Source organism: Muntiacus reevesi, chromosome 11, assembly GCF_963930625.1.
Source record: "Muntiacus reevesi chromosome 11, mMunRee1.1, whole genome shotgun sequence".
Classification (NCBI taxonomy): Eukaryota; Metazoa; Chordata; class Mammalia; order Artiodactyla; family Cervidae; genus Muntiacus; species Muntiacus reevesi.
Genome location: NC_089259.1, coordinates 23,661,704 through 23,686,982, shown reverse-complemented (window position 1 = coordinate 23,686,982; position 25,279 = coordinate 23,661,704). Strand labels below are relative to the sequence as shown.

Below are 25,279 nucleotides of genomic sequence, written 5' to 3'. Positions count from 1 at the left end.
TGATATATGCCCAGAACACAGGACAGACCAGTGCCTGGCGCCTTGGGGTACCCAATGTTTGTTTAATGAATAGAAGAACTGTGAACACTCAGACTATTAAATAGACATGCATCACATAAAAAGGTAATACACATACCAAGCAATGACAAATTATAAAATGACTAATTCTACATATATTTTCATAAACTTAGGTCAAAGCATTTTGAAATTAAAGACTTCATAATGGCCTTTTTTCTGAGTAAGTCTTTGTAACTGGGAATATGTAAAAATGCTAAAAAGCCTTCCTAATTGCAGGTAAAGTAAGCTAGGACTAATCCTACACAGCCCATTTACTTTTATCTAAATCCTTGTCCTATTTTTAAATTAACAGTGCAAGCATCCAAGGCTATGAAATAGGTATTCACATAAAAATAACTGAACCAGGGTTTCAAAAATAGAAAAGCACAATTACGCATGTTATCAAACATTTACTTTGCCAATGTTTTTAAAACATACTCCAATGTGTGTTTATGGATTATGTCTCACTAGTAGTGGTACAAATAGTACAAATTTAGTAAACCACGTTTCTAGGCACTGAGCAGATTATTACTGGCTCCAACTACGCTTTCTCAAAATCCATGTGGATGTCATGGAGAAGCAGAGGGCAAACCAGTCCAGGATTGCTACCTGGGGAATCTCAAGGACAGAGGAACCTGGCTGACTCCAGCTCACTGGGGCACGAAGAGTCAGATACAACTTAGCAACTAAAACAACAATGACGTGGGTCTCAACACCACCTCCACGGAGGCTGCAACAAGAGCACTGCTTCTGCAGGCTTGGTGGAGAGACACTGGGAGTGTCATGGTGGGAAGGGAACTGGAACTCTAGGCTGGGGACCCGGCCTCTCAGCATGTGACTCGGGCATGTCCGTCCCCTAGGCTTCTCAGTGGGAACCTGTCCGCGAGGCAGATGAAGGCTATGCTAGCGGCCACTTTCATCTCACCAGGTTTTAGTGGCAATCAAGTTAGATAGGAAAGGTCAAAGTGACCTCAAATGCAAGACTGCGACACAAGTGAGAACCACCCGAGGATGCCCCACGCTGACTGTGCTGGAAGCAGGTATTATACCGTCCGGTGTTCGCCGTTGCTATGGTCGCCAGTAGACACAACCTGGGAGCCATCTCAATGTCAGGATGCCCCAAGGGCACCCCAGCAAGGCACACAGGCCTTAGCTTACAAAATCAGTCCTTGCCGGAATTCTGAGCTAATTGGAGATATGAAATTATCTGATTATTTGTAAGTTTATGTCTTAAGCTAATAATTAAAATCAAAACAAAACGGGACTTCCTTAGGTGGTCCAGTGGTTAGGACTCTGCTATTCCAATACAGAGGCTGCAGGTTTGATCCCCGCCAGGGGAACTAAGACACCACATACCACACAGTGCAGTCAAATTAAAAAAAAAAAAAAAATCGAAACAAAAATATGGAATGGTTTACATTTCAACAAAGGATAATTTTCAACTTTAGGAAAAAAAATAATGTTAAAAGGGAGGAATTTTAAAGTATGGAATGGATGTGTTGAAAGAGAAAAGAAATACTTTTTTTTTTATATCTTCTTAAACAAAGCACTTCAAAAATTTCTGAAAGCATGGCAACTTTGAGAAGGTAATGCTGAAGGAAGGCAGATGCAGATGTAGAAAATGCATTTGTGGGCTCAGTCGGGGAGGGAGACAATGGAATGAATGGAGAGAGTAGCATCAACAAACACACTCTCGGGTGCAAGATGGACAGCTGGTGAGAAGCTGCTGTGTAGCACAGGGAGCCCAGTCGGTGATAACCGAGAGGGACAGAATGTGGGAGAGGAGGGAGGCTAGGGAAGGAGAGGATGTATGTAAAATTATGGCTGCCTTGCGCTGTTTTATGGAGGAAACCAACACAACATTGTAAAAAGAAGAAAAGAATTTTTAAAGAAGGTAACGCGTGCTTGGGTCAAGCAACAACAGAGAGGAAACCTATGTTTAACCAGCACTGTCACTCTGGGGCTTCTCTGGCTCATCAAAGACTGGAACAAAATCTTGGGAAAGTGTGTGAGACTTGAACAAAGATGAAAGAAGAAAGTGACAGCTAAAGGGAGAGAAAGGAGTGAGCACCAAACCCAAAGTCACACACTACCCAGCGATGTCATTTAGAATCTATTTCATGATTCAGGAATTCAGGGAACACCAAGACGGGTTTCTGTATATTAATAAACTTCTATTAAATTATACAAATATATTTATATTAAATTTACTTGACTCACATTTTGACTCCTTTTATTTTAATCATAACTCCAAACTTCTCCCCAATAGAAGACGTAATCTCTGTCACAATGCAGTTAAATAAAGTTTGATTGTGCCTTCTGATTTTGTTAAAAAAAAAAAAAAAAAAGCTTTTTACTTAATGTATTAATATCATTGATAATGGGAAATTAACAAATGCAATTGTTCTGAATAGGTAAAACAGTCTTGATTTGATTAAATGGCTTTGGATAGACAGGGTTTAATCTCTTCCTTAACTGGGAATAGAGTCAAGAGAGAGATTATATTTCTTGATTAGTGAATCATCAACAGCTTTAGTTTAAGACTAACATAAGGTATGTGTGTTAAAGGCCATTCGAAAATAGCAAGATATTGGGGCGTATGTATCTTTTTGAATTATGGTTTTCTCTGACTATATCCCAGGAATGGGATACATACACCTCAACGTTCATGGCAGCACCATTTACAACCTCCAAGACAAGGAAGCAAACTAAATGTCCATCAACAGATGAATGAATAAAAAAAATGTGGTATATTTACACTACTCAGCCATAAAAAAGAATGAAATAATGCCATTTGCAGCAACATGAATGGACATAGAGATTATCATACTAAGTAAGCCAGAGAGAAAAAATGTTAGTTGCTCAGTCACAACCAACTCTTTGTGGCACCACAGACTGTAGCCTGCCAGGCTCCTGTGGCTAAGGACTTTTCTAGGAAGAAAATTGGAGTGGGTAGCCACTTCCTTCTCCAGGGAATCTTTCTGACCCAGGGATCAAACCTGGGTCTCCTGCACTACAGGCAGGTGAACGATCAGGAAAGCCCCAGAGAGAAAAAGACAAATATCATATGATACCACTTATATATGAAATCTAAAAAAAAAAAAAAAAAATTACACAAATGAAGTTAAATACAAAACAGAAATGAAGCACAGATATCAAAAAGAAACTTGTTATTATCAAGGGAGAAAGAGAGAGGGAAGGATAAATTAGGAGTTTGGGAATAACACACACATACATTCAGTTCAGTCGTTCAGTTGTGTCTGACTCTTTGCGACCACATGGACTGTAGCACGCCAGGCATCCCTGTCCGTCACCAACTCCTGGACCTTGCTCAAACTCATGCCCATCAAGTCGGTGATGCTACAGAACCATCTCATCCTCTGTCGTCCCCTTCTCCTCCCACCTTCAATCTTTCCCAGCATCAGGGTCTTCTCCAATGAGTTAGTTCTTTGCATCAGGTGGCCAAAGTATTGGAGCTTCAGCTTCAGCATTAGTCCTTCCAATATATATTCAGGACTGATTTCCTTTAGGATTGACTGGTTTGATTTCCTTACAGTCCAAGGGACTCTCGAGAGTCTTCTCCAACACCACAGTTCAAAAGCATCAATTCTGTGGCCCTCAGTTTTCTTTATAGTACAACTCTCACATTCATACATGACCACTGGAAAAACCATAGCTTTGACTAGACAGATCTTTGTTGGCAAAGTAATGTCTCTGCTTTTTAATATGCTCTCTAGGTTAGTCATAGCTTTTCTTCCAAGGAGCAGGTGTCTTTTAATTTCATGGTGCAGTTACCATCTGCAGTGATATTGGAGCTCCCCAAAATAGTCTGTCACTGTTTCCATTTTTCCCCATCTATTTGTCATGAAGTGATGGGACCAGATTCCATGATCTTTGTTTTTTGAATGTTGAGTTTTAAGCCAGTTTTTTCACTCTCCTCTTTCAATTCATCAAGAGGCTTTTTAGTTCCTCTTTGCTTTCTGCCATAAGGGTGGTACTATCTGCGTATCTGAGGTTATTGATATTTCTCCCGGCAATCTTGATTCCAGCTTGTGCTTCATCCAGCCTGGCATTTTGCATGATGTACTCTGCATAGACGCTAAATAAACAGGGTGACAATATACAGCTTTCACGTACTTCCTTCCCAAATTGGAACCAGTCTGTTGTTCCATGTCTGGTTCTAACTGTTGCTTCTTGACCTGCATACAGATCTCTCAGGAGGCAGGTCAGATCGTCTGGTATTCCCATCTCTTTAAGAATCTTCCACAGTTTGTTGTGATCCACACAGTCAAAGGCTTTGATAATCAATAAAGCAGAAGTATATGTTTTTCTGGAATTCTCTTGTTTTTTTTGTGATGTTGGCAATTTGATCTCTGGTTCATCTGCCTTTTCCAAATCCAGCTCGAACATGTGGAAGTTCACAGTTCACGTACTGTTGAAGCTGGACTTGGAGAATCTTGAGCATTACTTTCCTAGCATGTGAAATGAATGCAACTGTGCAATAGTTTGAACATTCTTTGGTGTTGCCTTGCTTTGGGATTAGAATGAAAACTGACGTTTTTCAGTCCTGTGGCCACTGCTGAGTTTTCCAAATTTGCTGGCATATTGAGTGCAGCACTTTCACAGCATCATCTTTTAGGATGTGAAATAGCTCAGCTGGAATTCCATCACCTCCACTAGCTTTGTTCATAGTGATGCTTCCTAAGGCCCACTTGACTTTGCACTCCAGGATGTCTGGCTCTAAGAAAGCGATCATACCATTGTGGTTATCTGGGTCATGAAGATCTTTTTTGTATAGTTCTTCTGTGTATTCTTGCCACCTCTTCTTAATATCTTTTACTTCTGTTAGGTCCATACCATTTCTGTCCTTTTTTCTTTTTTTCATTTCTGTCCTTTATTGTGCCCATCTTTGCATGAAATGTTACCTTGGTATCTCTTAATTTTCTTGAAGAGATCTCTAGTCTTTCCCATTCTGTTGTTTTCCTCTATTTCTTTGCACTGATCACTGAGGAAGGCTTTCTTATCTCTCCTTACTATTCTTTGGAACTCTGCATTCAGATGGGTACATCTTTCCTTTTCTCCTTTGTCTTCTGCTTCTCTTCTCTTCTCAGCTATTAGTAAGGCCTCCTCAGGAAACCATTTTGCCTTTTTGCATTTCTTTTTCTTGGGGATGATCTTGATCACTGCCTCCTGTATAATGTCATGAACCCTGTCCATAGTTCTTCAGGCACTCTGTCTATCACATCTAATCCCTTGAATCTATTTGTTACTCCCACTGTATAATCATAAGGGATTTGATTCAGGTCTTACCTGAATGGTCTAGTGGTTTTCTCCACTTTCTTCAATTTAAGTCTGAATTTGGCAATAAGGAGTTCATGATCTGAGCCGCAGTCAGCTCCCAGTCTTATTTTTGCTGACTGTATAGAGCTTCTCCATCTTTGGCTGCAAAGAATATAATCAATCTGATTTCGGTGTTGACCATCTGGTGATGTCCACGTGTAGAGTCTTCTCTTGTGTTGTTGGAAGAGGGTGTTTGCTACGACCAGTGTGTTCTCTTGGCAGAATTCTACTAGCCTCTGCCCTGCTTCATTCTGCACTCCAAGGCCAAACTTGCCTGTTACTCCAGGTGTTTCTTGACTTCCTACTTTTGCATTCCAGTCCCCTATGATGAAAAGGATACCTTTTTTTGGTGTTAGGTCTAGAAGGTCTTGTAGGTCATCATAGAACCATTCAAAGTCAGCTTCTTTGGCATTACTGGTCGGGACACAGACCTGGATTATTGTGATACTGAATGGTTTGCCTTGGAAATGAACAGAGATCATTCTGTCATTTTTGAGACTGCACCCAAGTATTGCATTTTGGACTCTTGTTGACTATGAGGGCCACTCCATTTCTTCTAAGAGACTCTTGCCCACAGTAGTAGATACAAGAGCAGTGGCCCCACAAGAGGCTGATCCAGACTTGCCTGTGAGTATACAGGCGTCTCTGGTATACATGGGTCGGTGGAGGCCTGCTACAGGGCCGGGGGCACTGAGTGAAGTGGTGCCCTCAAGGGCCCTTTAGAAGGAGGTCGCCATTGTCTTCATCACCTCCACCATAGTTTGGTCTGAGGTCAAACAACAGGGAGGTACCACAGCCCCGCCCGTCAACAGAAAATTGGATTAAAGGTCTACTGAACATGGCCCCACCCATCAGACTCAGTTTTCCCCTCAGTCAGTCTCTCCCATCAGGAAGCTTCCATAAGCCTCTTATCCTTATCCATCAGAAAATGAACAGAATGAAAACCACAATCACAGAAAACTAATCAAACTGATTACATGGACCACAGCCTTATCTAACTCAATGAAACTATGAGCCATGCTGTGTAGGGCCACCTAAGATAGATGGGTCATGGTGGAGAGTTCTGACAAAATGTGGTCCACTGGAGAAGGGAATGGCAAACCACTTCAGTATTCTTGCCTTGAGAAGCCCATGAACAGTATGAAAAGGCAAAAAGATAGGACACTAAAAGATGAACTTCCCAGGTCTGTAGGTGCCCAATACGCTACTGGAGAAGAACAGAAAAATAACTCCAGAAAGAATGAAGAGACAGAGCCAAAGCAAAAGCAACGCCCAGGTGTGGATGTCACTGGTGATGGAAGTAAAGTCCGAAGCTTTAGAGCATTATCGCATAGGAACCTGGAACGTTAGGTCCATGAATCAAGGTGAATTAGAAGTGGTTAAACAGGAGGTGGCAAGAGGGAACATTAACATACACACATTACTATATATAAAACGGACAACCAACAAGGACCTACTATATAGAACAGAGAACTCTCCTCGGTGTTTGGTGATAGACATTAGGGAACTGCATCCATCTGAACAGCTATGGTATTTTTAAAGGCCCCAAAAACAAATATTTTCTGTTAAGCAAAGAAAGAAAGAAAATGACAGTTAAACAAAAAAAAGCTAAGTAAATGAAGCATTAAATTATGTTTGGATCTGACCAGTATCTCCTAAAATATCAGTACATAGTAACTTTTCCCTGAAAGTCTTAAGTATTTTGGGACTTTGGAAAACAGAATAATTTCTGTGTAAGCATATTAGATTATTGTAAAGGTACCAAAGAGTCCTTGTTTATTAAAAAAAAAAAAAATCACACATGCGTTTTAAACTTATTATATTTTGTTCTTTGAAGAATGGAAATAAATTTTCTCTAACAAAATTTATTAGTAAAAAATCTCCAGAGTTAATGCTACTTGGCCACTGGCTCCCATTATAAGATTAAAGATTTGCCCATAAGAGAAATTCTCAGTCACTATGGACAACTTACAGTAATATGGGTAACCAGGCCTATGAAGTCAGCTAGGAAGGTCTTTCTCTATAAGAGTCCGTATTGGGAGATACTAGATGTTTGCCCTGTTTTTCCTCACTGGTGGAAGTTTTCCACTGGCTCAGGGTTGAGACTTGTAAATTCCAACTATGACATCACTTGACCTCAGTCTGAAAATGACCTAATCTCCATTTTTCACATTATTGAAGCTGCTTGCCACCTCCTTTAGGATTCCTTTAAGCTCTAATGTGGCATAGTCAAAAGTATCTTAAGTGAGGGCTTTGTGTAATACATGCCATTTTTCCAGAGTAAAAACTTCCTTACTGAAAACTCTGGAAATTAAAATTCACTATTGTGAGCTACAGTAAAATCTGGGACAGATTCAACTGTATATTGAAATCTCTGAAGTCGAACTGAGTTAAATTACATGAAATACATAATGTATGAAATAAAATACCATAAAGTGCCTTCTGGACATTATATTTTATAAACCTATCTCAGATGTACACAAAAACATTTCATAATCTACCTGGAAGGTGCAGGTTTAAGAAGATGATTTTGACAGTGCTATCAAAGGCAAGAAAAAAAGATTCCCAAAGGCACTTATGGATCGTTCTTCCATGGAAGTCTTTCATAATATGATAGTACATAAAAATAAGTTTACTGAAAATAAAATGTGAATGTGTATATCAAGTCTATGGAAAATGTCAACTTCTCAAATATAAAGCAGCAAAAAAATAACATAAAGGAAAAGTTAAGGGACCCATTTTTTAATTTAAAACTGATACAACTGAAAACTAGAGAAGCTAAAATAAAAAGGGGAAAACAGACTGATGACCTACAATACAACAGTGGGTTAATATGCTATGCAAAGCCTTTTATAATTTACAAAAATACAAGGTACTAAAATATATGACAAAGGATAAAAACAAAATGTAGAAAATGCCCTAGAGACACTATAAATTGATATCAACCCTTTTGGAAAGCAACATGGCAAACTGTATTTGGAACCATGAAAATATTCTCATTGCTAAAAATTTTTCCTAAGTAAATAACAGAGCAACAAATAACAACACTGCAACAAATACAAGGAGCATTAGCCATGACATCAAAAAATTTTAGGCAACCTCCTAAATTCTCAATGATGGGCATAATACCTGAACAGAATTTTAAGTCATAACCTTATCTTCAAAGAGCTTTGCGAGCAAGATGTATATATGAAAAGATTTCACCACAAGACAATAAGTGATAATTGGTAAAGAAGTGGTCCAAGCAACTCTAATTCAGAGGAGAAAGAAATCATTTCCCACTTCCCACTGTGTGATCAATGAAGAAAAAATGGAATTCATGCTGACCCTGGAAGTGGGGGTAAGATTCTCATTAGCAGAAAAGAGGACAGCACTTCAGATAAAAATAAAATAATAATATGCTCTACTGAACAGTATAGTAAAGGGGATCGTCTGTTGGATATTAACATGTCCTTTTCAAAAAATAATATAAAAATCGTTCCAGGGACAAACAAGTTAGGCTAAGACTGCAGTAGGTTACAGCACCAAAGTTCTTATGCAAGATCAGAATCCAGGTTCTATTTTAAAGTCTTTACTGAATTTGTTACAATATTGCATCTGTTGTTTATGTTCTATCAGGGATAGAAGCTGCACCCCCTGGGCTGGAAGGCCAAGTCCTAACCACTGGACCTCCAGGGAAGTCTGGAGACCCAGGTTTTAGAAAGACCACACTGGCTGTAGTGTGAAGGCAGGGCTGCAGGTAGGACATGGGAAGACAGAAATCGAGATGCCTTTTAGAAGGCTATTCTAATAGCCCAGGCGAGAAGCTGGAGAGCTAAACTTTACACATCCCCATTAGGAACAAAGAGGGACGGCTGCTATGAGGAGTACTTACCAGACAGAACCAACTGATTGGATTGAAGAACTGGCAATTGACTGGATGCCAGCCTCACGGGAATACAGTCACTGGATTGATGCCATTGAAACATCTATTTTGGCCAACTCTCCATATATTACAATAGATCAAACAAGAAGGGAAACATGTTTGGGTTAGACGGTAAGGAATAAAATGAATTTGGTTGTGCACAAATCGAACTTCAAGTTCCTAAGAGCCAACTGGTTGGAGATTTTCCAGCAAGAAGTTAGAAATATACATCCAGGGTATGAGAAGTGGATGCATGGGGTAGCTGCAGTTTGGGGAACTGAAGGAAATGTTCAGAAAGACCCCACCCAGCTGGACAGGGTGAAGTCCAGGGCAACGCCAATACTGAGGGTGTGTCCAGAGATGGAGGGGCCGTTGAAGGGAACTGAGAGAAATCAGGTGCCTGGAGCCATGGAAACCAAGGGGTGGTGAGGATGCGGCTGGGAGAGACCCAGAAATCAGCATCCTACACTCCAGGAACGGCAGAGAAAATGAAGCTTCCTAACAGATCGCCAGCCGGGCCAGGAGGAAGCCACATGGGCCTCGGGACGGCCACTTCAGTTGGGCAGTGATGCCAGGTTGCTCTCATTCATTTATTTATCCATTCGGCCTCCCTCTCCTCTTGCTTCCAGTGATATTTACTGCGTTCTTGCCACTACCACGTTAACACCGAGGACTCCAACAAGCTCCCTGAAGTCCAGAAACACTGATATAAGATAAATAAGTATAATGATGCTAACTAAGCGGCTGAGGTTTGACTGGAAGTAGAGACAGCAAATGCAGATATTTCTCATGGAGGAAGAGCTCGTGGTTGAGAGGTAAGCAGGACGAAGCCAAGGACTGTCCAGACTGTAAGAGACTTGCGTGTCTGCTGGCTGAGAGGTGGAGCGGGGAGATGCCAATGGCAGAACAGGCTGAGTGTTTGCCATCAGCAGATCCTGTGGAAACCCATGCGCTGCGACCTGCAATCCTCAGCGTGACTCGACGAGCTAAGAAGGAACAGACCTCTTCTCCCAGGGCAGACAGACACACCAGGAGTGATGCAGTCTGCTCAGGGCCACCCCCAGCTTAACCCTGGCACGGCCGTGCGCCCACAGGAGGGCACCCCCAGAGCCGTCCTCACAGGGGGCGGGGAGGCCCGGGGTGGGCTGCACGAGGGAAGAGGGCAGCGGAGCAGCGTCAGTGGGTCCCGGGAGACAAGCCAGAAGAGACGCGAGGGCAGGGGCAGGCGCCGCAGAGAGAAACACGATGAAGGTCGTGGGCTGCATCCTCTGCGGACGCGAAGCAACGTGCGACACAAAATGCTTCGCCTGCAGCCTGGCTTCTAGGCAAGAAAACTGGCCTGAAGCCTGCTGTGTGGGACACGTGTCCGAAATAAAGGCCCCTAAGATGGATAAAGAAGATGTGGTACATACATATAGGGGAATATTTCTCAGCCATAAAAGTGCACAAAATTGGGTCATTTGCAGAGGTGTGGATAGACTTAGAGACTCAGAGAGAGTGAAGTCAGTCAGGAAGAGAAAAACAAATATTGTATATTAACACATACATGTGGAATCCAGGGAAATGGTACCAATAAACCTACCTACAGGGCAGGAATAGAGGCGCAGACACGGAGAACGGACATGTGGACACAGAGGGGAAAGGGGAAGGTGGGCAAACTGGGAGATTAGGACTAACAGAAGCACAGGCCATGTGTCAGAGAGATAACTAGTAGGACGCTGCTGCATAGCACAGGGAACTCAGCTCCAGGCTCTGTGAGCACCCAGAGGGGGGCTGGGGTGGGGGGTGGGAGGGAGGCTCAAGAGAGAGAGGGTGTGTGTGCGCGTGTGTGTGTGTGCGTGTGCGTGTGTGTGTGTGTGTGTAGCTGATTCATGTTGTTTTACAGCAGAAACTAACACAACATTGTAAAGCAATTATTCTCTAAGAAAAAAAAAGAGGTTGTAATAGTAACGGAAAGCAGGGGCAAATACAGATGCTATAAAAAGAAAAGAGAAAACAAACTGAAAAGGAAAAACTAAAACGCATGTTTTTAGCTTAGGACCCTAACAGTACAAGGAAGAGATGACAGGAGTCAGTGGCAGGAATATGAGGAGTTATTCTTTACTTTTTTAAAAACTTTTTTGCATCTTCCAAAGCTTTCTATAATGCTCACTGCATACAAATGTGTTACTCCTTCAGTTTAAAAAAAAACGTAACATTTTTAAAACAGTATTGAGAACTTAAAAACTATAATAATGGTGGCAAAAAAGGAACAAGCAAGCTGAAGAGATGTCTTAAGCAGGATGAACAGTAAATGACGACAGCTTGGATCTGTGGGATGAAGAAAAGGAGAAGCCAAGGGTGATGTTGAGTTAGATGGTGACACCATTTAACAGGATCCAGAGACGAGAAGAAGGTGCAATTCCAAATAACCTTAAAGAATGGGATTACATCTGTATGTGACAGGATGAAAGGACTCAGGATTAGAGGGCCACCTGATGCAGAGCCGACGCACTGGAAAAGACACTGATGCTGGGAAAGATTGAAGGCAGGAGAAGGAGGTGATAGAGGATGAGATGGTTGGATGGCATCATCGACTCAACAGACATGAGTCTGAGCAAACTCCGGGAGACAGTGAAGGACAGGGAAGCCTGGCGTGCTGCAGTCCATGGGGTCACAGAGAATCCAACAAAACGTAGCGACAGAACAACCACAAATAGGGTGAATATATGCAGGTTACTGAAGTGATGAAGAAAGGTCTGATCTGGGGCTAACTGGCCTTAAAAGAGTGGTAAAAATGATAGATTTGATGATGTCACAGTAGATGACCCAAAGACAGGAGAGTGAAGGAAGTATTTAAAGGAGAGGCAAGTCAAGAGGAAAACAGAAAGTCAGTCTTTGAACACCTTAATAATCACTGGTACAGGCAAAATCTAACAAGAAATACCAAAATTCAGAGGCAAAAGCTATTTAAAAAGCCACAAAGTTCCTCCTCAAAATATTTGTTAATTACAAAGGGGAAGAGAGGAACTTTAGAGTGAAGATAATTGGCAGACGCTCCTTAACCAACAGGTTACCCTCACCAGCAACAAGACGTGGCAACATGCACTCCTGCAAGGATGCCCCAAGGACACAGCTTCACTTCTATGGCATCCTGGCCACAAATGCGTAACTTCAACCTAAACAGCAGGTACACCCAAGTTGAGGGACACTTTACGAAATAACTGACCAGTACTCTTCCAACTGTCAAGTCATTAAAGACAGACTTAAGAACTGTCGGAGCTTGAAGGAGATGGAGGAGGCAGAATAGCTAAACGCAATGTTTGGAAACTCAAAAAAGAGGGGATATATGTAAACATGTAGCTGATTCACTTTGCACACAGCAGAAATTAACACAGCATTGAAAAGCAACTTTATTCCAATAAAAAATTTTTAAAGATTTATCACACACAAAAAACAAAAAATAATAAAGGTGAATGCAATGTGTGATTCTGAAACAACAACAACAAAAAGTCAATGGTGGGGAAATTGATGGAAGCCAAATAAAGCCCATAGTTTAGTTGCCAGTATTGTTCTCAAGTTAGTTTTTACTTTGATAATTGTGCCTTGGCTGTGTAAGATGGTCCCTCATGGGAAGCTGGGTCAAGGGTATATGGGAACCTTCCATCTCTGTGACACTTTTATTAAGTCCAAATTAATTTAAAAATTAAAACTCTTAAAAATGAGACAGGCATCCTGCAAAAAATAAAACTGAAGCCTTTCTTCAAATATTATATTAGTACAACTTCCATGAGAATATTTTTAATGAAAACATAAAAACATTAGAAGAAAAGAAGAGCAACAATTTTATCATCTGAGTCCAGAGGACAAGAAGCATGAAATTCAAGCCATAAATGAAAAGACTGATCCCTTTTGATTATATAATTTTGTTAAATCTGGCCAAAAAAGAAAAAAAAAAAAAAAAAACCACGATAAACAAAATCACTAAAGGACAAGCTGGAAAAAAACATACTTGAAATTAGTATCTTAAAGGGCTAATATCTTAAAAAATCCTAGAAGTAAAACAAACAAACAAAAAAAGACCCCAATCTGGTAGAAAAATGGACAAAAGCTATGGAGAAAAAAAGATATGGAAAGACGAAATTTAAAACTATAAGAGGGTACATGCTTTTCTTAACAGATTGGCAAATGACAAAACATTTGGTAACACTGTCTCATAGAAAAACAGCCACTCTCATACATTACTAATGGGGAGGACAAACTTGTACCACTTCTATGAAGAGAAATTTTCCAATAGCTCTTAAAAATTTAATGCCTGTACTTGTCTCTCCAGCAATATTACTTCTAGGAATTGATCCTGAGCATATTCCCCTACACGAGTGGAAAACTTAATATCCAAGGATTTCCTCGTCAAAACTTTTCTAATAACAAAGGATCAGACATAACCTAAACGCCCATAGATAAAAGACTGGTTAAATTAAAAAACGGTACTTTGTGTAAGGCATACCCTGAAGTCAGGAAAAAGGCTGCAGTGGTTCTACACTCACATCATGGTATATTGTTAAGCGGATGAAGCACAGTGCCAATGTGTGAGCAAAGAACATTAACTTATAGGCAAATGATATGTATATTCTTGACGAACACTGGTGTCTCTGAGAGGATGGATATTCAAGAAACTAGTGAACTATTGGCCACAGCAGTATTTTAGAGAGGCATGTTTTATAGTTTTTCAAAACTTAAATTTAAAACATCTTTAAATAGAGCAGAGAGGCATATAGTCAGCTAGTAAATTAGAGGGAAAAAGTACTGATAGATGATGACAACACGCCAGGGGGAAAGTTGCCAAGAGGGGTGGGGGCCCTGGAAATCATGACTGGAGAGACTCCCTGACTTTGGGGTGAAGTATGGGTTTATTCCTGAGAGGTTAATTCTGATGGGGACTTGGGAAAAGCCCTTAGGCTGGGGATTTGGAATCAAGCAGTGTCCACGGTGGGGGGGGGAGGGTGGGGGGGGCAGGTCACAGTATGTCACAGCTTGGTTGCCCAGGAACCCAGGGACTGCTCCTACGCAGATCTCACAGACATATTAACTTACTGGTATCCAGAAGACAGCACACTTGCATGTTTCTACCCTATTGCTTAAAGGAAACTCTGACTCTTTCAGACCGACATTCACACAGATACTAAAGGATGTTACTGAGACAGTGAAAAGGTCAGTGGACACCAGGGACTGGGGCACGGAGGGATGAACAGGCAGATTAGAGAGGACTTTTAGGGCAGTGAAACTCTCCCGTATGATACCACAGTCATGGATTTGGATACACATCATTATACCTTTGTGCAAACCCACAGAATGTGCACCACCAGGAGTGAGCCCCTGTGTCAACTATAGACCTGGGGTGATAATGACCTGTCAGTGTAGGCTCATCGGCTCTAACAAACGTACCCCTCTGGTGATAATGGGCAAGGCTGTTCATGGGTGGATGCAGGGGGATACGGGGAAGGGAAAGCTGCTCAGTCGTGTCCGACTCTTTGCAACCCCTTAGACTATACAGTCCATGGAATTCTCCAGGCCAGAATACTGGAGTGGGTAGCCTTTCCCTTCTTCAGAGGATCTTCCTGACCCAGGAATCGAACCAGGGTCTCCTGCATTCCAGGTGAATTCTTTACCAGCTGAGCTACCAGGGAGTTCCCCAGGATACAGGAAAACTGTACTTTCTGCTCAGTTTTGCCCCCAACTTAAAACTGCACTAATAACAAAGTCTATTTAAAAGTGTGGGGGAGGGGCACACCTATTCTTCAACACACAACCCTGATGTTTGAGCATCTGATAAAGAACAGTCAATCAGTCAGTGCTTGGGATTTATATATCATGTTGTATATAATAGTACATCTTTCTCCTAAGAGTTCAAAGGTTTTAAATTTTCCTCCTTCATTTATTCTTACAACATCCTCACACCTACAGTGGAATATAAACACTGTAAAATTGGGTAGAAAGAGGCAATATCGGGAGAATGAGGCCAAGTCTCAAGATGAATCACTTGCAGAAATAGACCTGCAATTCAACTTTCCTTATTGAGCATCACAATTTTTTCAAACATATAAAGGCCATGTTGAAAGCAAACAACTGGGAGTGTCATCTATGGTCTACTCTGAAGTGTATGTGTGTGCATGTGTGTATACATAAACATTCATGCACAGATAGATACACAATCATGCATTCATGCATACACACAGCCTTACTCATATAATTTCTCTCTCTCACACACACACACACACACACACCCTTACTCATATAATCATACTGCAGCCTAAGAGCCAGCTTTATCCTGACTGGCTAAACTTAGGCATTTTTTAAGCCAAACTTAGGCACAATAATAGTAAAATAGTGAAACTGACTATTAGCTATTATAAATAAAGAAACTCACATATGTCATTGTCTAGTCTGAGATAAGTGAGAACAAACAAACTACAAAAGACAATTACAAGTCAAATATACTTGTCACTGCTCCCACTAAAAGGATTTAATTTAAAACATCATCATATTGGAAGGAGAAATGAGAAGCTAATAACATGCACTGACTTTTACATAAAATTAGTATGTAAAGTGGAAGCTAGGAACCTAATGGTAAATATGAAGCAACGGCTTGCATTTTATCAGACTAAGCAAAAACGTAATTGACAGAGGCAAATCTAAATGAACTTCCAGCTATTTCAACACTAAGTGCAGCTGCATGCTAATTGTCAGTATTATAGATGAAAAAAATGCACTGAAACTGAAAAAAATTTTAAAGGCAGCCAATAGGCAAACTTACCTACTTTACTGATGTTACCATTTATTTAATCAGAAAAAGGTATTTTTTTCCAAAAAGGAATTTTTAACATCAGATTATTCCATCTGCAGTTACTTCAAATTGATTGAGGAGAAAAGTGTTTGGAGGCAAATGAAAATATTAAAATGTTTCTGGGAGCAGTATCTGCTATTCTTGAAATTAAGTCGAGGTTAAAAAACACTTGTTTTCAAGAACCCAATAAAATAATATTTCATTTAAGAGCCACTAAGAATATTTTATATGTATATATATAGGTACATACATAGGTACACACACACATATATATATGTAACAATCAGTTTTCTGTATACCAGAAACAAACACAATATTGTAAATCAACTGTACTTCAATTTTAAAAGGCCACTAAGAATACCCCACTCGGTATCTTATATTAGTGGCAGTTATGAGATCAAGCTCTGGCATCAGCCTTCTTGAGTTCAAATCCTAACTCTTTCTTGCTGTGTGACCCTGGCAGATCACTTAACCACACTGTGCCTCATTTTTCTCATCTTACTATGAGGGTGATTAACAGTACCTACCTCCTAGGATCATTGTAAGAATGAAATATGTTCACCTATGCCACACACATGCCCCATATCTGTGAGCGATCATTATTATCACCGCTCAGGACAGCAGTCTCTTAGGGCAGGTATTCTTTTGTACTAAAAAACTAACCAAGAAGATGGTAGCAACATGCCATGATTCTGCTGGTCCCCCGGATTATAAGTACTGTAATGTCCGACCTCTCATACCCTCTCCCTGGTCAATGGGAATCATGGGAATATCTTTGCTACTTTTGAGTCTAGATCAATCCTTGATGATAAACTGACTGAGGTACCACTCTCCCAGGAAATGTTGCACAAGTGACTCTAGACCAGAGGCTGCCAAGCCCAAGATATCTGAGAAGGTGCTCTGAGATTCTGGCATACCTTCCCTACAACACCATCAGTCCTTAAAGCGACGATTATAGGTGACTGGGCACACACCTGACTTTGCACTTGATCTTTATCCAGATCCCTTGGAATATCTCACTGAATTATTTATCCTGTATTTTCCAAGGTTATGAAAAGGACAAGGCACAAAAATCAAAGCTGATAACAGAAAGGTTTTATGTTCATTCTTCCCCTTTAATTTACTGGAAGTTCCAGCATCTGAATAGAAGGAAAAAGGCCAAGTCTACAGGCATCTTGGCAGGGTGACGAGTCATCGAAAAGAGAAGTGAATTCCCACAAAATAAACACACCAAACCCAGGCTTCTCTCAACTACAGTCAAACTGTGAGTGGACTGGCACCCCTGCCAAGGGATCAAGGGAAGAGAAATGGGAGAAAGACAGAGGAAGCCCTGAGGCTTGAATCACATACAAATTCTGATTTCAGAGGAGGACCAGAGTGCTTGCCTGTGCGCGGTCAGGGCATGGCATTCATCCAGGGTCCAGACAGACCACAGGGCCTGGCAAATATACCTGGAGTAGGGATAAACTCAGGGTGAAATCAAGCTCTCCCCACCTTCTCAACGTCCTTTTCCCTGTTCCTTTGTGCTGTTACTTCATCAGGACCTTGAGACTTCAACTTAGAAAACCTACTGCTCAAAGAGGATCGTTTACCTCTCAGCATGAATTTCATCCCAGTATTTCTCTCCAAATTATTTTGCTTCACTTATGATTTCTAAGGTGATCAGAGACTTCCTGCCATTCAAATGGGGTCGGTCCTGAAATAAGACTATTCCAGAGGAGGAAATCTACTCTGCTTGCATAAGATACCAGGTCTCACCTGTGGAACCAGACAGTCCTATTTTCACTGTGTGAGTGCTCAGTCGCTAAGTCATGTCCAACTCTCTGTGACCCTAGGACTGTAGCCCATCAGGCTCCTCTCTCCTTGGGATTTTCCAGGCAAGAATACTGGAGTGGGTTGCCATGCCCTCCTCCAGGGGATCTTCCTGATCCAGGGATGGAACTTGCGTCTCCTGCATTGGCAGATGGGTTATTTACCACTGAGCCACCCAGGAAGACTTATTTCCACATGAAATGTCTAAAGCAGATAATGACTGTTAACCACCGTTAAACTTTAAAAATAAACTGAGCAGATTAATTCCTCAAATACCATAGAAAGACAACAATCCTTTAAATTTAGAATTAGTCAAACTTCAGAATAATTTTAAAATTTAAATGTATCATATTGGAAAGAATAGCCAACAAGCCTAATTTTTTGATCCAACATCACCACTATCTTATCATGTAACCATAGACATATGTTACTCAAATTTTCAGGCCTCAGTCTCCAGTGATCAAAATTAATAGTTTTGGTATCTATCTAAGATTCCTTTCAACTCAAAATTTTCATGAATCATTAGTTATTTTCAGTTCACGTACTGGCAGACATGTGGGAGCAAAAGTTCAATTTGCAGCTAGCAATGAATATGAATCATTTGAATAAAGATACAGAAAATGGACTTTTAAAATTAATGTAGCATGGATGTGAGAAAAAAGAGAGAGGCTGCTGTAGAATTAAGACAGTTTTTCCTTCAGTCCATTATATAAGTTACCTGATCTAATATTACTAGGTCTTGTTTTGTTTTACACTACTGTAAAGCCACATGAATTTCCAAATGTGTAACATACAAGGACCACACCCACAAGACTAGATGCTGGCTCTTGGAGTTCAAGCAAGAAACGCTGAGAATAATACGAACTTTTGGGAACCGAGGCCATACCCTCCAGGGTCCCTCGGGAGGTCACTCCCAGTGCTCACCTTCCAGCAGTTGGTCCAGGCTGGAAATCTTCTTGAGTCCATCAATGGTGTAGATTGTTCTCACTCCCTGGGGCAAATTCACGTTATCCGACAGAGTTCGGGTCAAATCAGCCAGCAGGGCCTCAAAAGATCGGAACCGGTCTGGGGAGATGGCATACACAATCCCTTTGAAGTAGCGATCTCCGTTTCGATAGAAACGCACTTTCTTGGCCTTCTTCTCGGAGCTGAGGGTCTGCAGCGTGCGGGTGCGGTAGAAGCTGCAGTGGGCGCTGTGTGTGGGGCTGGGCAGCCCGTTCACCCGCGACCCTCGGCTGTACCTCTGGGCCTTGTCCCGCTCGTCAAAGTGCTCCAGCTCCATGTCTCTGCCGAAGGACATGACTTCGGTTAGAGCTGAACCTGGGAGGCACAGAAACACAAACAGCCACACACAGGTGTTATTTTAGCATCCAGACGGAAGGCTCAACTTGAGAGCAGCTGATGGGAGCACTGCTGTAACAGATGATGTGTTTCATATGAGTGATCAACTTGGGAGAGAAAAGACAATATTCAGGAGAGGCAGACCAAGGGAAACATTACTAATCAACCCCAGGTTTTTTACAATACGGCTGGTATGCGTTGACCATCTAGAACATGTCCGGCTTTGACCTGCTCTTATTTCTGATAGTCACAACAAACCTTTCAAAGTTTATTTGTTATTAACCCCATACACAGATAAAGAAACTGAGGCACAGAAAAATTTCTTCCAAATTTCTCTAAATAATGCAGTTGAGAAATGCTTGAGCCAAGAACTCTGACCCAGGTTTGTCTAACTCCAAGGATCCCTGCAGGTTAATCCTGATGGTAGGTAGGACATGAGCCTTCACATCAGTCCAGGGCTAAATATAAAAGATATAGCAGCGGGGGTGGACCAGGAATCAAAAGAGGGCAGGTAACATTTAACAGTCAGATTTTAGGGACCTCCCTGGTGGTTCAGTGGTTGTGAATCCACCGTCCAATGCAGGGGATGCGGGTTCGATACCTGGTCAGGTAATTAAGATCCCACAAACTGGGGAGCAACCAGGCTCACACACAGCAACTACAGAGCCCATGGGCTCCAGGTGCCATGCGCCACTAGAAAGAAGCCTGCGGGCCGCAAGGAAGATCCCCCACACTGCAGCTAGGACCCGATACAGCCAAAAATAAATGAATGAATAAATATATTTTTTTAAAGTCAGATTGTAAGCATTTTACCCAGTGTTTGTAGACTCCATGGCCAGACCAAGAGCAAAAAAATCCATGGGTTCTACCAATTTAAAAGTGATTTTTCCAAAAACAAACAAACAAATAAATAAATAAATAAATAAAAGTGATTTTTCTACATAGTGGTTTAGTCCCTAAGTCATGTCCAACTCTTACGACACCATGGAATGTAGCCCGCCAGGCTCCTCTGTCCATGGAATTCTCCAGGCAAGAATACTGGAGTGGATTGCCAAGTCCTTCTCCAGGGGATCTTCCTGACCCAGGGATTGAACCGGTGTCTCCTGCATCACGACAGATTCTTCACCACTGTGCCACCTGGGAATTTCCTAGGTAGTCAGTTGAAATTTACTTGAAAAGTGGACTCACAGTAACTCATTTACTTATACTTAATGCTTCAGATAAGGTGGATTTTTAAAAGGGGGGAAAAGGAAGGGACGGGGAGAAAGGGAAGGAGGGAGGGATGGAAGAGGAAAAAGAAAAGGAAAAGCAACAACAAAATAAAACCAAAAAGGGATCAGTTACTTCTTCTTTGGGCACTTGGCCCTTCTTTCCACTAAGACTCTGTGTGGAGGAAATCTAGACTTAAACACGCTGATCCAGACTTGATCCAGGACCAACTATATAACCCAGAGAAATCTACTTGTTCATCATCATTAAGCCCCGGTTTCCTCCGTCACACGTGGGAAACCCGATAGTACCTACCTCACAGTTAATATCAGCTATTAAATAAGTGAATACACATGAAACACTTGGGGTAATGTCTAGACTGTGATAAGTATTAATATTTTTCATTAATAAAATTTGCTTTTCTGTTCCTGACTCTGTCACAGAAAAAACTAGTATGAAGAAAATCTCCCCCGTCCAGTAAGGGGGGATCCGGGTGAGTGCGCACCTCCTATCCTCCACCATTTCCATGTCAGGACCTTCTGGAAGGCACACCTGTGCCCCCACAGTTCCATTTGATCTTGGACGGAGCTGGGTCGTGGGCAGGCTGCCCGTGGGATTATTTCACCCTTGCTCAGGAGTTAGCTGACGAAGGCACGTGCTATTGCCCTTCACAGGTGATCTGTGTTTTAACAGAACAATCTAGAAGATGGGAAAACCTCAGCATTCAAAGAAAGAAGTCTTAATGACAAAATCTCAAGCACACTGAAACAGAATATAAGGGAACTGAAAACTGGGGGCAAGAACTTTATGTGGTTGTTCAATCGCTCAGTTGTGTCTGACTCTTTGCGACCCCATGGACACACCAGGCTTCCCTGTCCTCCACCACCTCCTGGAGTTAGAACTTTATCAATGCCCCCCCAAACCCCACCATGAAGACGATGCCGCCGTTCTGAAGGTCAGTCCAAACCAAAGCCCTGCCAAGCCTCCCTGACCTTTCCTTCACCCTCCATAAACTGACCTCTGATCCACTCAGAGCAACTAAAAATTCATGCTCAAAAGCTTCATGCACTGCCAGAGACTGTGCACTCCTGAAATGCACGGAGTGGAAAAAGCTCACATTTATCTGATGTCTGTGATGTGCCTGGCACTATTAGGTGGCGATCAATTGCTGTGTAACATGCTAAAAATGCCCTCTAGACCTCAGGACAGTCCAGTGAGGGAGGGGATGTACTGTGACCGAGGGTGAGTATGGGCTGTATCCACGTGCCAAAGTCATAACTGAGGGCCTTGGGACTTGAACCCGGATTCACTCCAGTTGACCCTGAAGCTGGCACCCCTGGCCCCTCGTTTCTGACACGAGCTCTGTGTTCTAGAGGCCTAGACCCCCTGCCAGTGGCTGCTCATCACATGTAAAGCAGGCTTTTGAAAGCCTCTGCTCCTCTTGGGCAGACCACTTAAACTGCCAGAGAGACTCCAATGCACAGAGAGGAGGCAGGTCATCAGGCCTCCAACGTCGCCACCTGCGCACCCTGAGGGGTGTGGGGGGAAGAGCAGCGCAGTGGGATTCAATCTGGAGTGATGAGCTCAGGGCACGTTTTTCCTCCAGACATGAAAACTACCCCAGGCCACTGAATACCCCGGACAGCCTAAACTGGCATTTTCCAGGGGCTTCCCTGGTGGTCCGGTGGTTAAGACTCTGCACTTTCAATGCAGGGAGGCGAGGTTTCAATCCCTGCTCAAGGAACTGAGATGCTACATGCAGTGAGGCAAGGCCAATAAATTAACAATAATAATAAAATAACTTTATTAAAATAAAAACAAATTTGCATTTTCCAGAAAAAAATTTACCATATGTATGAATTGGTTTCACTGATTTTGAAGTTAGATAAGTTCAAAACAATTAATAGTTGATATTCAGTCCTTCAGATAGCGAGTAACTGAGTAAACAGAACAAATATTTTGCCTATGATATCATAACTGCTCCTACACTTATTAATTATTTGTTTTTAAAAGGCGTTCTTTGTCTTCCAAAAGGGAGTGTGTGTTGGGGTGATGACGCTGCCAGCACTCAAAGAGCCATGCCAATTCACTAGGTTCCTCAAACTTCGTGAAGTATAAAGGCCGGATTGGCTGTTGAAGATTTTATTTTTAAAGGCAGTGATAATTCTTCCTACCCTAGGCGTTTCCTCTCAAATCCAAATAAACTGAAACACACAGGACATGCGGAAAGGATGGTACAATTGTGTTGCAAATCTAATTCCAAGGGGCTCTTGTTGATTTGTAATTGGCAAGGGTCAAATGATTTAGCAATTGTTGGAATCCCCTTGAGGGAAAGGCTTCTAGAACCAAGAATCCCACACCAGACCCCCCAAAAAAGATCGATTTAGAACAGAAAAGTTGATTTTGTTTTATTTGTGTATTTCCCAAACTGGATCAGGCATTCAACCACAGCAGGGCCAAGAGCTTTTACTTCCTTTCACTGAGCCTGCTCCAAAGTAGGCAATGATGTTGGTGACAAAGAAAAACCACACTCCGGGTGAAATCATTCTGAAGGCTACAGCAACCACTAAATGAATGTCAAAAACCACACTACACATCCTCCTGTTCCAGATATTATGTGTGGCATTAAAATAGATGTTCTCTCCCTCGCTCAGCAATTCCAATGGATTAGTCGTTTATTTGAATCAAGAGCACCTGGGGAAGATTCACCAGACTTCCACGGCTCCCCTGCTTTCTGTGGAAGCCAGCTATGGAGCACAGCCACGGTCAAAGGGCCTGGGCACAGGTATGTCCTGATGCCAAGAAGGTAACCGCGAGGCCTGAGCCAGGCAGCTCACAGACGCCTGGGTGGGGAAGACCCCGGCCTGGTTCTTATCAAGAGATTTTCCTGTAAATACTGCCAGACTGAGAAATCAGCGTTTTAGATGGTTCTCTGTGGGATTTCTCACCATCATGAAGAACCTCTGTGTCCATCCTTCTCTAGATGAGCACATGAGTTCCTGTTCACAGATTATACTCAAACACTCACTCACTCACATTCACACCAAGAAATAACCTGATATAAAGACTACCGTGTTTATAAATGTTTATAAATAGATTTATATAAAATCTATATAGATGCTGGACCTAGAGATTCCAAGGCACATTTTGCCAGTAGAACTAGGATGTGCGGGAATGGACAGGCGTGCAATACGAGGCGCACACACATCTTCAGAGTGCATGCACCACCCTGGACGCAGCTGTATCACAGGATGCGATCGTTCCTTTCACAATGTTCTACACATAACCTCTCTCAGAATCCTCTCTGACCCGCATTCATGCGACATTTCATACTTAAAAAAACGCTGTCCTACTTTCCCGGGGAAAGGAGATATATTTAGGAACATTCATAAAACGTATTCACAGGACACCCTGCGGCGTGGCCACTGAACGCGTGTGCTCCGTAATCTGGACACACGTTCACAGGTGCGGAGAGGAGGCCGGTCTGAACGAGACCTTTCATCTGCTCCATCTCCCACAAGCTTCTCCCCGCCCAATCCAGCAGCGATTCGGAGCAAACCTGGTTTTCCACCGCCGCCCCTTTTGTGGGGCAATGCGGGGCTGTGCGTGCGCTCCCACTAGGAGGAGAATGCCATTTCCTCTCCGCAGGCTTTCTAGCACTGCGGGCACTAATTTGTGCAGGGGGCTGCCTCGCAGTCCCCGAAGGAACTTGAGATCCCGCAAATGTACTCGCTACATTTGCCCCCCCCCCTCCCCAAATGCAAGGACCCCCGTCCTCCACCCTCCAGGCCCACGGGAGAGCGCACACACAATAAGAGGCCTGGCCCGGCCACTCCTTCTGGGCGCAGACTTGGTTCCCGTTCCGCGGCCAGTTCTGACAATGACCAGCACTTCGCCCGGCCCCTGCGCCCTGGTTCTCCAGTAACAACGCGGCGGCCGGGAGCCTTGGCGCCCCACTCGCCCGACTCCCCGTTTCCAGCGCGGCGATGGCACCAGACAAAAGAGGCAGGTGCCCGCGGCCCCGGGGCCGCCCGCACACAGCGCCCCCGGCCGGGGCAGGACCGGGCAGCGCCTTTCGAGGAACGGCGGGCGGGGCGGCGGCGGCCAAGGGGGCGCCCACCGGCCCTCCGCGCCCGCGCTCCCCCGGCGCCCCGCGGCTGCGGGAGGAGCGGGCTCGGCCCGGCCCCCGGCGGGACCCCCGGCCGGCCCTCCCCACTGCTCCCTTCCCCGGGCGAAGGCAATCCACGCACCGGTCCGCGGAGAGACGCCGCCGGGGGTCTTTGTGGCCGCGCTCGGGCCGCCTCGTGCGCTGTCCTCGCCGGGCTGGGCGCGGCCGGGCCGCGGGGCTGCGGGGCCGGGGCTGGGCGGCGGCGGCAGGAGCGCGGGCGTCTGGGCTGCAGCCGCTAGAGCAGGGATGCGCCTCGGCCGGTCCTCATTGAAATGCGGCGCTTCGCACAGCCTCACTCCTGCCTCTCTCCGGAGGGCGGCGGCGGCGGCGGGCGCGCTCCCTTTTCTTGTGGCTGGCTCGCTCGCCCGCCCCGCTCCTCCTGCTCCTCCTCCGCGTGCGCGCCCCGCGCCCCCGCCCCTCCAGGCCGGGCGCACCCACCACGGCTGCGCCCCGGGCCCCCGCCTCCCGCGCCCTAGCCTGCCACGGCGACCTCGGTGCGTCTGGCTGGACAAACCCCCTGACCTCCCCGGGCCCCGGGAGTGGTTGTCTGGAGACAGGGGGCGGTCGGTGGTGGACCTGGGGGCCGGGAGAGAGAACGTGGACCGGGTCTGACCCGGGAAACGTG

At 43.6% G+C, this 25,279-nt stretch overlaps 1 protein-coding gene across 2 annotated transcripts in view; it reads right to left on the bottom strand.

The window, feature by feature from the left end:
• Positions 1-25,016, bottom strand: part of DCLK1 (doublecortin like kinase 1) — a 335,403-nt gene extending 310,387 nt beyond the window's left edge. For both annotated transcript variants that reach the window (XM_065901788.1, XM_065901789.1), the window contains exons 1-2: positions 24,737-25,016; positions 18,861-19,256 (exon numbers count right to left, since the gene is read on the bottom strand). In XM_065901788.1, coding sequence (XP_065757860.1) covers positions 18,861-19,236 — 376 coding nt within the window. In that variant the 5' untranslated portion in view covers positions 19,237-19,256; positions 24,737-25,016. The remainder of the gene's footprint in view (positions 1-18,860; positions 19,257-24,736) is intronic.
• Positions 25,017-25,279: the final 263 nt, after the last annotated feature.